The sequence below is a fragment of the Natrix helvetica genome (genome assembly GCF_964273705.1).
Source record: "Natrix helvetica genome assembly, chromosome: Z".
NCBI lineage: Eukaryota > Metazoa > Chordata > Lepidosauria > Squamata > Natricidae > Natrix > Natrix helvetica.
The window spans coordinates 48,670,438-48,687,242 of NC_138554.1; the positions used below are offsets into that span (position 1 = coordinate 48,670,438).

Consider the following 16,805-nt stretch of genomic DNA (forward strand, 5'->3'; position numbering starts at 1 on the left):
AACAACAAGCCCATCCATCCCATTAATAATTTTAAATCATTAAACGATGTTCAATAAATTGTGAATTTAAAGCTCGTGTTTAATTTATTTTTCAATTAACCTAACCTTAACGAACTAAAAAGTAGATTTCCAAATCCTTAAAAAGTCAAAAATTAAAAAAAATTTGATGTACCTATTAAGGGAGCCGCGGAAAAAATCCGAAGTGTTATGGGAGCCGCAAACCGAAAAAGATTGGGAACCTCTGGTCTAGTCACAATTATACTTCCATTCCACAATAAATTAGGTTAAATAATTCTGAAAACGGAGAGCAAATAACTTGAAGTTACCTCTCAGTAGCTAGAGTCTAAGTAGCAGAAGGGATCTATTTTTTTCTAGAAATATAAATAATAGATCTAGATCACATGACATACAAAGCCAAATGACTGGGTTAATTCAACATATTAGGCTAAACCAGCGGTTCTCAAATAGTGGGGGGCGCCCCCCTGGGGGGGCGCGAGGCTCCGTAAAGGGGGGCGCGAAGGCTCCCTTTCCATCTGGGTGCAACGGCGGCGAAGGCGTGGGCGAGGCATAATATATCCCGCCTGGAAGTGGCAGCACTTCGGACTGTGGATTTTCATTGGAGCCGCGGGCTGGAGCTGTGCAAGAAGCCTGCTCGGGCGGGGGTGGGAGGGAGGGAAGCATGGGACCGCCCGTCTTCACCACCGCGTAGCTCGCCTCCCCGCCAGCAGCTCCACCGCCAGCATTCCGTCTGGAAGCGGAAGCGCAACAGCCGCTGTTGGGGAAGGGACAAAGGGGCGGCGGTCGCCCGATCTTGCCACCGCCACCCCTTCGCCCCTGGTAACGGCGACTGTTGTGCTGCTGCTTCCAGCTGGGATGCTGGAGGAGCTGCTGGCAGGGAGGGAGGGAAGAAGGGGAGGAGGGAGTAAGGATAGACAAGCAAGAGGGAAAGAGGAAAGAAAGCAGGAGGGCAGAAGGGAGGTGGAAGGAAGGAAAGAAAAGCAGACACGCCGGAGGGAAAGAGGAAAGAAGGCAAGCAGGCAGGAAGGAGGCAGAAGGAAGGAGGGAAGAATGGAACTGGAAGGGAGGCAGGGAAGGAGGGAGGGAGAAAGGAAGGATAGGAGGATAGGGAAAGAGGAAAGAAGGCAGGCAGGCAGGCAGGCAGAAGGGAGGGAGGTGCAAGGAAGGAAGAAAGCATAGATAAGCAGGAGGGAAAGAAGGCAGGCAGGCAGGGGGAAAGAGGAAGGAGGGAACTGGAAGGGAGGCAGGAAGGAAGGGAGGGTGGAAGGAAGGACAGACAAGTAAGAGGGAAAGAGGAAAGAAAGCATGTGACTACGGTGGGAGACGAGGAAAGACTGGTGTGCTATGTTATGCAGAGGTGTACTTATAACAATTTTATAGACAAATGATACTATTTACAGTCGCGCGAGGGGGGCGCGCGAAATGTTTTCTTCTTCCTAGGGGGGGGGGGCATGACAGAAAATAATTGAGAAGCACTGGGCTAAACTGATGATGATGGTCTGCAAAATCAGTGAATCATTGTGAATTCATCATGCAAATGTAGTCAAGAGTTGTTTAACATTGTGTGCACGCCAAATCCACATAAGTTCTTTACAACAGTTCCAACCCTGCACAGTCTCACAAAGTTGGCAGAATCTGGGCTCCGAATCAATTTATTACTGGCATCTCTGTGGTTATTTCAAGTCACTGCAAATCTAGTATTTTCTTTTGAAGTGCTGCAGCTCTGTAAAACCTCTGTCTAGTTGTTTTCCTGTAGTGGGAACTCCAGTCTCATCTAGTGATGTTTGCTGTTCTTTAAATTTCATGTGGCCATGAGTATGAAAAGTTTGTGAGTACAATTATCTTCATACTAGTTTTTAGCCTTTTTTAAAAAAAAATTTAAACATAAAAGACAACATAAAAAATCCTCATCCATTACATAAAGCATGTCGTTTGGTTACAAGCTTTTGTGCATCCATATTTTCAATTACGTATTCAGTCACAAATTTTACAATATGACAAGGTACCTCATTTTCATTGTACATCATATTTTCAATTACAGTTAATATTTCTTTCCTTTCAACAAACCTAATTCCCTTGCATTCTTGATTGTCTATTTAATAATAATATACCTTTATGTAATCACTTATCTCATTCTGATTATTTTTACAGTATAAAAGAATTTACCAACTATTTATGTTTATACATCACTACTTTCAATTATGCATAATCCTGCTAATCATCCATCAAGTGTGTTTATGTTCATTGTTGTCTTTATACATCATACATTCAAACAAAAATATTATTCCTTCATTTTTAAACAAAGTATTCTAAATGCTCACTTTATAGATATACCAAGCTTTCATTACTTACTTATTAAACTATTTATCAACAACAAGATATCTTTATAATATACATCACTACTTAGAATTATGCATAATATCACCTATTAATCATCTATCAAATGTACACAGATTCATTACTATCTTTATCCTTCATTTTAAAACAAAGTATTCTAAATTATTCAATTCATATGTATGTCAGTCTTTCATTGTATCGTTATTAATCTGTTTAACAACATAATTGTATTATCACTTATCTCCTTCAATTAAAACATAAATAAACCATTTTTCATTTCCAGATTTTTTTGTCCAACCACTGATAAAACAAATCCGATATCTTATAAAATTGTTCGTCTTCTTGTTCTCTGATTTCAAATGTCAATTTACTCATTTCAGCACACTCCATTATCTTTTGAATGACTTCCTCCTGTTTTGGTATTGTTTCATTTTTCCAATTTTTTGCAAATACGATTCTAGCTGCTGTTAAAACATTTATAATCAAATATTTCAAGTCTTTATTGTAAATTTCTGGTATGATTCCCAATAAAAAATCTTCAATGCAAGTCCACCACATGTGGTAATAAGAGCCCGGTATCTGATGACATTTCCAACACTTTTCTGATTTATTCTTGGACATTCTTGCAATTCTCGTTGGGGGTAGATGTCACCTGTAAAATATCTTATACAAATTTTCTCTATATGCAGTTGACATCGTCATTTTAATATTTTGGGACCCCAATTTCTACCATTTCTCTAAATCAATCCCATGTCCAAAATTTTCCCCCCAAGCTATCTTTAACTTGTGCCTCTTCTAGTTTGACCTCTAATAAATATCCATATAGTTTTTAAATTACTTTTTCATCAGTACCTGTTAAAATTTTGACTAACTCAGTCATTTTCTTATAAAGACCTATTGATTTTCTACCTTCATTATATCTAGATTGTATCTGTAAATATGAATACCAATTCATTTCTATTCCTTGTTTCAACTCTTGGATAGATTTGAGTTCACCTTCTGCATTTAATATTTCAACATATCTAACTGTTTGTCTCTTTTTATATATTATTGGATATGAAAATGCTTCAATGGTTGATATCCAGACTGGAGTTTTTAAGTAATGTAACCTTTTAACCTTTTCCCAATTTATTAGCAAAGCCTCCCTCCCTCCCTTATATAGTATCTTCTAAAATAACCATGTGTTTTAGTTCCCTTACATCATAAAAAAGCATGCCATCCCAACAGTAAATCATGACCCTCTACATTCAATAATCTAGAGGTTTTTTTTAGTGTTATCCACTCCTTAATCCATATCAGGTTTGTTGCTTGATAATATAACTCCCAGTCAGGTAAGCCCAGTCCTCCTCTTGTTCTATCATCTTGTAGCAACTTGAGTTTTATTCTTGCTTTTTTTCCCTTGCCAAATAAACTTCAAAACTATTTTATTTAGATCTTCAAAAAAGTCCTTGCCCAATCTGATTGGAATTGTCTGGAACAGGTATAAGATTCTGGGTAAAATGTTCATTTTAATTGTAGAAATTCTTCCTTTCATTGATAGTTGTAGATTTTCCCATTTCATCAAGTCAGTCGCAATTTGTTGCTTTAGTCTAGTATAATTGTCCTCCTTAAGAATACTGCATCTAGCTACTAGATATATCCCCAAGTATTTAACCTTGTTTGTGACTTGAATCTGCAATACTTCCGCCAACTCTTCCTTTTGTCTTAATGGTATGTTCTTTGTCAAAATCTTTGTTTTGTCTTTGTTTATTTTCAAGCCTGCTACTTTTCCATACTCCTCTATTCTTTCTAACAATTTGGGTGCTGTCTTTAGTGTATCTTCAAGGATAAAAACCAAATCAACTGCAAACGCTTGTAGCTTATATTCTTTTTTTAAAATTTTCATTCCTTTTATTTCTTCTTCTTTTCTAATCTTTTCTAATCTTTCTGTTTAAGACTTCTAATGTTAAGACAAATAGTAATGGTGATAGTGGGCAACCTCTCTTTATTTCAATAAAGTCTGTCAGTTCTCTTTACCATTATCTTTGCTGTTTGTTTATGATATACCATTTGTATAGTTTGAATAAATTTCTTACCAAAATTCATCTGTTCTAATTGTAAGAACATAAATTGCCAATTCATGTTATCAAAAGCCTTCTGTGTATCAAGAAACATCAAAGCCATTTGTTTTTCGGAATGGACCTCATAATATTCCAAAGTATTCAAAATCATTCTCATATTGTTTTTAATTTGTCTCTTTGGTAAAAAGCCATTTTGATCAGAGTGGATAAAACTATTTAGGTACTTTTTAAGTCTCTTTGCTAATATAGATGCAAATAACTTATAATCTGAATTTAATAAAGAGATTGGTCTATAATTCTTGGTTTGTGTTAAATCAGTCTCCTCTTTGGGTAGCAATGCATTGTATGCTTCTGACCATGATTTAGGTATTCTACTTTCAGACATCACTTCATTCATAATTTCTAAGAGTGGGAGAGACAAGGATTCTTCAAATGTTTTATAGAATTCCACTGGTAATCCATTCGGTCCCGGGGCCTTTCCATTATTTTGTTTCTTAAGTGCTTCCGTTAGCTCCATCATCGTTATTTTACCTTCCAACCTTGTTCTGGTTTCATCTGGCCATTTTTTAGCCTTCTGCATGAATGTGAAAATATTTGAGATTTGCAGTGAATAGCATAGATGGGTTAATATGAGGTCTGAAACATGTATTTAGAATAATGTTTGGAGTGTGCTCTGCAACTCCACGATTTATTTAAATGTATAATTTGTTGGTGATAGATAATGATTAAAAGTAAAAGTAAAGGTTTCCCTCGCACATATGTGCTAGTCGTTCCTGACTCTAGGGGATGGTACGCATCTCCGTTTCAAAGCCAAAGAGCCAGCACTTCCGAAGATATCTCCGTGGTCATGTGGCCGGCATGACTAAATGGCGAAAGCGCACGAAACACTGTTACCTTCCCACCAAAGTGGTCCCTATTTTTCTACTTGCATATTTACATGCTTTTGAACTGCTAGGTTGGCAGAAGCTGGGACAAGTAACGGACCTCACTCTGTTACACAACACTGGGGATTCGAACCACTGGACTGCTGACCTTCTGATCGACAAGCTCAATGTCTTAGTCACTGAGCTACCAGGTCCGCTATATGATGATTACATGCCACCAAATCATTGTAGATTCTTAATGTCACATACATTTTCTCCATGGTTTTGTTAATGAAAGGAGACAAAAAAGAAAGACTGTGACTTTCCTCTCCCTATTGGCTTGTATAAAGCTTTTGTAAAAATACAAACTGGATTAAATATCTCTAGTTGCTAGGTTTTTTTTCTTACATCTTTAAATGCATCTCTATTTATTTTAGCCTTAAATTTTTAAAGCGTGGGGAGCAAATCTGAAAACTACATTGGTATTCTTTTTCTCTTTTTGAATTTTGAACTACTTTTTTCCACAGAGTGCTGTTTTTAATTTTTATAAAACGTTTTTAAATATTTCCAGTTGGCCTGTTGACTAGGTTATGTAATAATCACAATAAGTGAGAAGGGCATTTCATTTAAGAAATCTGTTTTACAATATCTGAATATATTACTTTCAACATAATTTTCTGCATTTGAACGTCTGTTTTGGCTCCTGTAGTAACAATGAGGCACTAAAGAATGCAATAAAATTCTGAGAAACAAGATTAAATATAATTAAGTACACTGATAAAAATGCTTCCCTAACTTCTGAAAAAAAAGGTGTAATGTCAGGCTATGAAATTAGTGTTTAGTCATCTTCTTTGTAATAGTGTCATATGTATGTATATTCAGAAATAAATTCCATTTTCCCTTGATCATTTGAGCTTAACACGTGTGTTAAACAATTGTCACTTTTGAACTACAACTCCCAAGAGCCTTTGCAGTGCAGAGCCAATCTGGGCGAGGCTCTTTCTAAGGTACAAAGATGGCGGATTCCAGGAGGTAAAGGCTGTGCGTTTCCTTTATGTGTGAATGGGAGCTGGTAAGTCTAATATAGGATGTTCATCCTTCTCTTTTCGGTATCATAAATGAGCTGTAGAGTGTCTCTCGCTGTTTAATTTTTCCGCTTTAGTCCATCACATTTCGTGTCCCAAAACCGGTAACAGAAACTAAGGAATAACAATGTATTTCAGTTCTGGGATAAGCTACTTTATTAATCTGTTTCCGCAGTTGGCTCATCTGCTTGAAATTTAATATCATAGTGTTATTAAGGGATTCCAGGGCATCCGTAAGATGAGAATTTTTAGTGATATGTGTGACTGCTTGGCAGTAAGTACCCTAAATTACTTCAAACGAATCTTTTTAAAATTACCATTTAAAATTACCATGATTATCACTCATACTTAAAGTGAATGTGCTTAAGAACCTAACGATGCCTTTTCGATTCAAATCAATGTCTATCGTAATATAAATTGTTTATGTTTTGACAATTCCAGTACATAATAATCTGCTATGCAGATTGCACATTAGTATGCATATGAAAAAATTGAGAAGATTTAAGGACCTTATTAGAGATTATGTTAAAATTCACGAAGTGTAAAGAATCATATTTGTAATTAAATAAAAGTGTAAGGATCTTAACTTGCTTGTTAATAAGAAGTGAGCAAAGGGTACTTTTTCTGATCTCTGAATTTAAGGTTAATTGTGTAATGATCCTAACATGCTTGTAATCAAGGTTTTGTACTTCCCAGTTGCTTCATCATGAAAACAAATGGTTATTGATAATAGTTTTAAAAAAGTGAACAGAAAATATTTTTTCTGATTTCAGTAAAATTGCAATAATTTGGTATGATTTCATACATACCATAGCACTTATTTTCCATTTTTTATAAAATAAAGGTTGCGTTCCTATAATACTTAAGTAGCGTAAGATCTATTCAAAGTATTCTTATGATGTCCTAAGCTGAAGAGTATAAACAGGTATATACTTCCGACTACTGTGTTTTATTCTCCTTTATGCATTGCTTTTTAACAAAACTGCACCTCTCTACATTGCTCAATATGGAAATAGCTACTGTTGAGGATTGGGTCTTGTATCTAAGTTTTTTTGCAGGCTGCATGCCTCAACTTTTGGAAATCAAAAGGGCAGATGTTTTGATAACATGGTAAGCCACAGTACATGATTAAAAAGCTTTATATATTATGTTGTGTGTATATATGTATGTATGTATGCTTGCACACACAAATAGTGGTATTAACAAAACTTTTTAAATTAGTGTGTAATATAAACTGATGTCAATGGATGTTAAGGTAAAGGTTCCCCTCATATATATATGCTAGTTGTTCCCAACTCTAGGGGGCAGTGCTCATCTCCGTTTCAAAACCGAAGAGCTGTCCAAAGATGTCACTGTGGTCATGTCGCCGGCATGACTAAACACCGAATGCACACGGAACACTGTTACCTTCCTACCAAAGTGGTCCCTATTTTTCTACTTGCATTTTTACATGTTTCCAAACTTCATTACGTGGCACTAGGGATGCAAACTACTGAACTGTTGATTTTTCTTTTTTTTCCCCACTTTTTATTTTTAAACATAAAAGACAACATTAAAAAATTTTCATCCATTACATACAGCATGTCCTTTGGTTACAAGTGTTTTTGCATCTGTATTTTCGATTACATATACAATCACAGATTTTCCATCTAATATAACCAAAAACCTCACTTTCATTGTACAGCATATATTCAATTACGATTAATATTTCTTTCTTTTCAATAAACTTAATTCTCTTACATTCTTGATTGTCTGCTTAATAACAACGTACCTTTATGTAATCATTGTCTCATTTGAAATATTTTTACAGTATAAAAGAATTTACCAAGTGTTTATGTTTATATATCTATCACTATTTTCAACAGGATATCTTTATAGTATGCACTTAGAGTTATATATTATTTTACCAATCCTCTATCAAATGTATATAAATTCATTATCTTTGTCCTTCATTTTATAACAAAAAATTCTAAATTATTCATATATATGTCAGTGTTTCATTGTATTATTATTAGTCTATTTAACAACATTATTGTATTTTTGCTTTTCTCCTTCAATTAAAACATTGTATCGTTATTAGTCTATTTAACAACATTATTGTATTCTCACTTTTCTCCTTCAATTAAACATAAGTAAAACATTTTTCATTTCCAGATTCTTTGTTCCAGCCACTGATAAAACAAATCTCATATCTTATAAAATTGCTCGTCGTCTTTTCTCTAATTTCAAATGTCAATTTGCTCATTTCAGTGCACTCCATTATCTTTCAAATAACTTCTTCCTGTTTTGGTATCATTTCGTTTTTCCAGTTTTTTGCAAATACAAATCTAGCTGCTGTTAAAATGTTTACAATCAAATATTTTAAGTCTTTGTTGTAAATTTCTGGTATGATTCCCAGTAAAAAGATCTCTGGTTTAAAGTCTATGTATTTGTGTATCATTTTCTCCAACCACATGTGGATTTTAGTCCAGTATCTTTTAGCTTCAATACAAGTCCACCACATATGGTAGTATGAACCCAGTATCTGATGACATTTCCAGCACTTTTCCAATTTATTCTTGGACATTCTTGCAATTCTCGTTGGGGATAGATGCCACCTGTAAAACATCTTATTCAAATTTTCTCTATATGCAGTTGACGTTGTCATTTTATAATTTTGAGACCACAATTTCTGCCATTTTTCTAAGTCTATCCCATACCCAAAGTTTCCCCCCCAAGCTATTGTAGTTTCTTTAACTTGTTCCTCTTGTAATTTAGTCTCTAATAAATATCCATATAGTTTTTAAATTACTTTTTCAGCAGTACCTATTAAAATTTTATCTAACTCAGTCATTTCATTGTAAAGACCTATTGATTTTCTATCTTCATTATGTCTAGATTGTATCTGTAAAAATGAATACCAATTCATTTCTATTCCTTCTTGTTTCAACTCTTGAATAGATTTGAATTCACTCTATTCAATATTTCAACATATCTTACTGTTTGTTCCTTTTTATATATTATTGGATATGAAAATGCTTCAATAGTTGATATCCAGGCTGAAGTTTTTAAGTAGTGTAATCTTTTAACCTTTTCCCAGTTTAATAACAAGGCCTCCCTTATATAATGTTTTCTAAAATAACCATGTGCTTTAGTTCCCTTATACCATAAAAAAGCATGCCATCCCAACAATAAATCATAACCCTCTACATTCAATAATCTGGAATTTTTTTGTGTTACTCACTCCTTAATCCACATCAGATTTGTTGCTTGATAATATAACTTCCAATCAGGTAGGCTGAACTGCTGATCTTTCTGATTGACAAGTTCAGCATCTTAGCCACTGAGCCACCGCGTCCTCAAAACATAACATACATTTTGAAAAGTAAAGCAAAACAAGTGGGGACAATTTTTAACAACTGTATTACTGATCCAATATATTTTACGTAGAATGAGTCTCTTCCTCAGAAGCTTACAGTTCAAAATATGTACAGGGAGTCCTCAACTTACAGCCATTTGTTTAGTGGTTACACAGCACTGAAAAATCTGTTTTTTACGCATGATCTCGGCAGCATCCCCATGATCATATGATCAAAATTTGGGAGTTTGGCAAGTGGCATTTATTTTTGACAGTTGCACTGTCCCTGGGTTATATGATCAGAATTTGTAATCTTCCCAGCTGGCTTCCGACAAGCAATGTCAATAGGGAAGCAAGATTCACTTAGTGACTGCACGATTCATTTAACAATTGCAGCAATTTGCTCAAAAATGGCAAAAAGGTTGTAAAATGACACAAACCTCACTTAATAGCTCACAACACCTCAGCGACAAATACGTTGGACTTAATTGGGGTCATGTAGAGGATTACCTGTATTTTAAACTTTCTCTATTTAAAATACGGGTATTCCCCCACATGACTTTTTTTTATAAGTGTCCTTGTTTCTCCTCAGAGCAATGTGTGAAATGATTCTTTGTGCTATAGTATTTTGTGATCTGATGTATTAATATTTTTTTCTTTCCACTTTCTGTTTGAGAATTGCTTCCTGAATATTCTGGCCATATGTATGGGCAAAAAGTCATGGGAGTTGTAATTTTTTTGTTTATAACATGCAATATTACACAGTTTATGTATAATACAATGTTATATATCTGAAATCAGAAACCTGATGATGATATGTGATAGAGTTACTGTAAACCATGGGTATCCAACCTTTGGCTGGAAGAGTAATTGTCTTTAGCTGCACATAAAATATATAATAATGCTAAAAATATTGCTAAAAATCACATAGTAATGTTAAAAGTTTACAATCTTGTGGGCCAGCTTTATTAGCTGCCCAAGGCCACTACGGTCCATGGGTTGGACATGCATACTGTAAATATTTTCTCTATTTCTTTCAGGAAAGGAAGATGATGAAAGTAGTCAATCTCAAACAGGCCATCCTCCAGGCTTGGAAGGAAAGGTGGAGTGATTATCAGTGGGCCATAAATATGAAGAAATTTTTCCCCAAGGGGACTACCTGGGACATCCTGAACTTAGCAGGTGTGGTTCATACCTTTTGTACATCATAAATGTTATGGGTTGATCCTAAATGATGTGGGGTTGATCCTAAATGATGTGGTCTTCAGTGAAAAACAAATTACTGTGAATGACAAATTATTTCTTGTTTAGCAGCACATGCATTAGTATTTGGCCACTCTGGTACTTCAGACAACTCAAGCTTTACAGTGAATTCCAGAGCCTAGTAAGTGCAGTACTAAATCAAGCTTAGTTACTTTAAGACAAGGGAGTTGTGTTAGAAATTATGCAGGTGGTGCCAAGTATTCAAAGTAGCTATTATTTTCCTTTGGAAAAGAAATCTTTGTCCTATAATCTCCTTATGTCTATTCCCTAGAGTCTTTGGTAAGTAGATTTCTATGAATTATGAAGCAGATCAATTAAAAAATTGAGGTTGCAGTTGTTTAAAATGCTTGTCTTTCCCCTCATGATATGTGATGAAATAAAGATACTATGATTTATCAGGCTAATAAGAAAGCTGAACACTGTGGAAATATGCCTTTGGGAAATTGAATATAATCAAACATTTTTAACTTTATAAAAACTACCCCGAATTAAGGGACTACAGATGTCAAAAAGAAAAAAAAACATAGTTGAACTTGTAACTGTGTTATGCAAATGAATATCCTGTATTTACTAATTATTTTATTATTTTACATTTGGAGATTTAAAAGTTTCACTAAGGCTTTTATCTATGCATAATACTAAGGCACCACACTAAGGACTTTGGTCTGTATGAGGCAAAATAGGAAGCACTGCTTTTCATTTTCATATTGTGTGAATAAATGCAACCCATGCTGACTGAAGCACTCAGCCAGTGTTTCTTACCTCATCTTCCATGACGTAGCTTTCTTGGAATGGGAAATGTGTGAAATAGTTAATAGACCTGCATTTCTGAAGATTGGCACAGTGAAACACCTTCAAGAAGAGTAAGTGTGTCAAATTCTGGCTGCTCAGTAGCTTGAAGAAAGTATGGTATCTTATTTCAGGTTGAATGTATGCACACTAAATTGTATGTAACAAGTATAGAGTGCTACAAATAGAGTAGCAAATAATTACACACAAGGCAGACAGAAAGTTGCAAGAAATATAGGTAGGAGGGCCAGGTGTTGCCAGAGATCTGAATGGTTAGAAACTTTAGTACAGAGCCAGCGGAGTGCAGGTTCAGAGACTGAAATTCTGATAGAATCCAGAATGTCAGCCACCCTGCCAGTCAGATCAAAGAATCAAGGTTCAGATAATGAGGAATGCAGGACACAGGAGGACAGATTCAGAGTTGATGTGTTTGTTCTCAAAAAGAGACTGGCAGCTGCTCTGATGTATTTCATTGCAGATATAGCTCACATAGGCAACTTGCTAGAGGCCATCGGAAGGTTATCGGTGAAGTTCCCCAGACTTAAGGTTCTCAGTGACTTCAATCTGCCTTCCTGGGTTTGGCCTCAGAAGCGATTCAAGAATTCATGACAGCTATGGACCTATTCCAGATTATCACTAGTCTGACTTGGAACACAAGCCAGACGTGATATTCTTCTTGGAATTGGAGCAATATCAGTGCGATCTGGTGAGGAATCTAGCATTATCCCTCTGTCACGGTCAGATTATGCGCTTGGGTTCTTGAGGCTTTCTTAAATCTCTCCACTCTGTAGGGAAACAGGACTCATTCGTATGATCTGCTCCCAGAGGCCTATGGACCCAAATGGGTTCCAGAGGGAACTGGAGGATACCTCAAAGGCTTTGCTGCACAGCCCTGCCAAAGCCTTAGTAATAACCTGGAATCAAAGACTGTTGAAGCTCTGGATAGGTTTGTATCTATGGAGTTCTCTTAATCTATTACTCCCTTCTTTCCCCATGGTTCACGGAGGAACTGTGGGTTTTGAAACAGGTTAAAAGATGCCTAGATGACACTGGATGAAAACAAAGGATGACTTTTAAAATTTATTATTTAGAGTATGTTCTCTCCAGAGGTCAAAAGGATGACTTTGATAGGACACGATTTATAGTCATTGTTAAGGCCTATGCATGGCAATAAGAGCAGCAAAACAACATTATTTCTCTGCCCTTATTGCACCTGTAGAATGTCGTCCATAGCACTATTTTGTTATTCTGTAATTTACTGCACTAAAAACATATTTTTTTCACTAATACCTATATGCATACATCCAATTAATCTAAAATTAAACGCTTCAAAACAGCAGAATGTTTAATTTCTATTTATTTTTGCCACTGAAGGAACTGTTTAACAGAAATATTAAAATATATTTCTTAAATAATAGTCAGTACAGGAAATGGGCTAATTTTTATTCTTGATTGGATATTATCAATCAACTTTTTCTGCAGTTAGACCCATTCCTGGCTTTGGGTTTCTTTTGAGAAAGGGATGCTAGAAATGTTTTGACCAACACCTCACCTACATCTGGTGACATTTTCTTACTTTGGAATTATTATAGCATCTTTTTTGTACTCAGAAACCATATAAGCTGCTACTGATATTGCAATTGCCTACTTGGATTTAAAAAAGGGGATAATTTGCCAGGAAACACATAAGAATGTATGTCTTTGTGATTGAAAACAGCTCAGCTGCCAATCTGAGATGCCCAAAGAGAGAAATTTCTTACTGCTTTGCTGAATATGTGTGCAAAATCTGGCTTGTAGCCTGGCTGCCCAACTATAAACATTTTCTGGCTTTGCCCCAATCTTTTATTCAGATTTAGCATAAAAGCACTCTAGTTTGGAGATAAATTATAGTTTATGCAGAGCTTTATTCTTTCATTTAGAGAAAGCCAATATGACTTACTACATTAATGGAAATCGCCTAATCTACAGAATTGATTTGGAACAAGTTCATTTTTGTAGTATATATAAGTTCTCAGTATGTCTTTCTATCTTTCACACCCCTTACAAATCCTCAATCTGTTCTGCTTTCTTTTTGGATTGACACACAGGCCCCCTTAAGATTGTTCTAGCTTTAGCAGTAAAAGATGAAGAGATCCTGGAATAAATATGCAGTTAAGCAGAATTCTCATAAAATTGTATTTCTTGAGAGGTTTTTAGGAGATACAGTCAGAGCTTGTAGCTTCCAAAATTTTTCTCAGTTACTTGTACTGGAAATATATTAAAAGCTTTTACTTCTGTTTACTGAATTTTAGATTAATCTAAAGGCAAATAAAATATAACTATCTCAAAGTGGTATTAGAGAAACAAGTAATATAATTAATGATTATTTGGAATAATGATAATTAATGAAATAGATTTCTGTCTCATCATAGTTAAGACTCATTGTGGTTTATTCCTTTGGAGAAATAAAACAGTGCTTATTTAAAAATGGAATTGCAATACTTAAAAAAATCTCCATATAGAAAATTGGGAAAAGGAAAATATATAAGTCAAAGGCTCCCCATGACTCATTTATATAATGAAAAATGCCATTTCAGTGAAAATTAAGCTGGTCTCACGTTGGTTTAATTTTTTAATGCAGGTATTCCTTCTTGTTATTCATTGCCTCATGATATTCTTCTTTAGAAAACTTCATAAGTCATAAAATTATTAGAAATTTCAGGTAGTGCTCAATCACAATTGACTCCAAAATTTCTATTGCTAGGCAAGACAATTAAGTGATTTTTTTGCCCCAGATTATGACTTTTCTTGGACAGTTGCTAAATGATTCACAGCATTTGTTAAGTTAGTAACTCAATTGTTAAGTGAATCTGGCTTCCCCATTGACTTTGCTTGTCAGAAGATTGCAAATGGTGATAACTTGAGCCTTGGACATTGCAACTAGGGATCATATCATTTGCCAAGTGTCCAAGTTTTAATCACATGATAACAGGGTTGCTGCAATGGTCGTAAGTATGAAAAATGGTCATAAGTCGCTTTTTCCAAAGTTGTAACTTTGAAGGGTCACTGACCAAATGGTTGTAAGTTGAGGACTACCTGTAGTTCTGTAGGAGTAGGTAAAATATCTATCTCGAACTCTGCATTAATTAATTAAATGTGTTATCACTATAGATTTCTGAGTTTTCTCACCTTTTAATCAATATTGCATTCTTTTTATATTTCTCTTAATATTTTTTTTAAAAGATGTCCTTTTTATAATAATCCTAGTATAATTTCTTGTATGGTGCAAGCTTGGGAATTCAAAGTCTGCTCAACATTTTTAAGGCTATAAAACTTTTAAAGCTCTATACTCTTCTGTTTAATTTTACAACATATTTGAATTAATATTGAAATCTGTTTGTTTTATTGTTTGTTTTATTGGATCTATATTGGATTTAAATCTAAACAAACATTATTAATTTTAGTTCTATGTTTAGACAGAATACTTTTTTCTGCCTAATTATGGAAATAATCCATCCTGTAAAAATCATGGGTAATTACCAAAGTGTGAATTTGTAGAAATGGGCGATTAAGTAAAGGAATGGATATCACAAATATTTTTTCTGGTGATCAGGGGGCAGTATTGAGGTTGTCAAAATCCGTTTCCTTTCTCTTGATTGATTGCCTTCTAAAAGTATTAAGATAAATTATGTGTATTTTCCAAGACGTTGCTTATAAAATCTCATTAGCTCATGCCAATTTTCAACTTGCACAATAAATTGGTAGAACACATCCATTAACACCAATTAGCAGTCAGAAGACATGATGAATATATCTATCTATCTATCTATCTATCTATCTATCTATCATCTATCTATCATCTATTATCTATTTATCTATACAACATACATACATACATACATACATACATACATACATACATACATACATACATAGTTTCAATTGGGAAAATTGACAATCCTAGACCAGACCAAGTCCAAAAATACAAGGGAATTTCCAGAAGACTGGCACTCTGACAAATCAGCCATCAATAGACACATAAATATTAACAACATGTATTGACTATGCAAAAGAGACAATCAACCAACCCAAAAGAGAAAAAGACTACAGCACCTCTCCATCAGTAATCAGCACTCAGATCAGCATAGATTAACTCCAAGGTCAACTTCAGACCAACAATCAAGTAAGCAATACCCCAATCAAGAAACTGCCAAACAGCCATCAGTAAACAGCCCAACCAAAGAATCTTTAAGACCGCTGCCACCCACACAAACAGGCAAGACACAAAAATATAAACTGGCAGCAAACAGCAGTCCTTACTAGCACTGATGATGTTACTTATTTAGGGTAATGAAACGTCTTCAAGAAAACAAGAAAGCTCAGAGAGCACCAAGGACTCCGCACCATAAATTTTCCTACTACAAATAACCTTGTGCAAATATATCTAATTTACATATAAAGAATGTGCATAAAAACACTTAATATAAATATAAAACAGTAGTAACTATTAGCGCTTCCAGAAGTTGCAGCAAGTATGGCTTCTCTAAAATTGCTTTAGAGGTAAACCCAGAATATAGGATATGAGAAGTTGGATTATTTGAGCTGAATGGCTGCTAAGTATAGCACCCCTGGCAAGACCTATTGATTACTGAAAATTTGAAATTCTTAACAGTTGCATTTGGAATAATGACAGTAGATGCATGGAACAATCCATTGGAACAATTGTTATAGGAATCACTAATTCTTAGAAAGATGTAGAGTTTGAAATACCAGTTCTCATGTGCAGAGGTTCTTTCTAGTGATTTGTTATTTGCAGAACAGAGAAAGCTTTCTGCATGCTACTTTTTCCTTTGTTTCCCAAATTCCAATAACTAAAACTGTAATGCACAAGATGTACATATAAAAAGGAAAGATACTTGGATGTTAAGGTTGTTTGGAAGTCTAGTAACTTCTTTTTATCCAAGCTTTGTCCCGAAAAATGTTAACATATGTGGGCATTCTCCTCAAAAGATTGATGGGAAAGACATACACATTCTTGGTATATGTGTGTGAGTAGTGGAAAGAACAATGGAGT

The 16,805-nt window shown here is 34.9% G+C and overlaps 1 protein-coding gene across 4 annotated transcripts in view; it reads left to right on the forward strand.

Annotated features, from left to right (window-relative positions):
- The first annotated feature begins 6,257 nt into the window (after positions 1 to 6,257).
- The window catches only part of MED24 (mediator complex subunit 24), a 74,219-nt gene continuing 63,671 nt past the window's right edge, over positions 6,258 to 16,805 (forward strand). For all 4 annotated transcript variants that reach the window (XM_081969737.1, XM_081969738.1, XM_081969739.1 and 1 more), the window contains exons 1-2: positions 6,258 to 6,350; positions 10,741 to 10,882. In XM_081969737.1, coding sequence (XP_081825863.1) covers positions 6,333 to 6,350; positions 10,741 to 10,882 — 160 coding nt within the window. In that variant the 5' untranslated portion in view covers positions 6,258 to 6,332. The remainder of the gene's footprint in view (positions 6,351 to 10,740; positions 10,883 to 16,805) is intronic.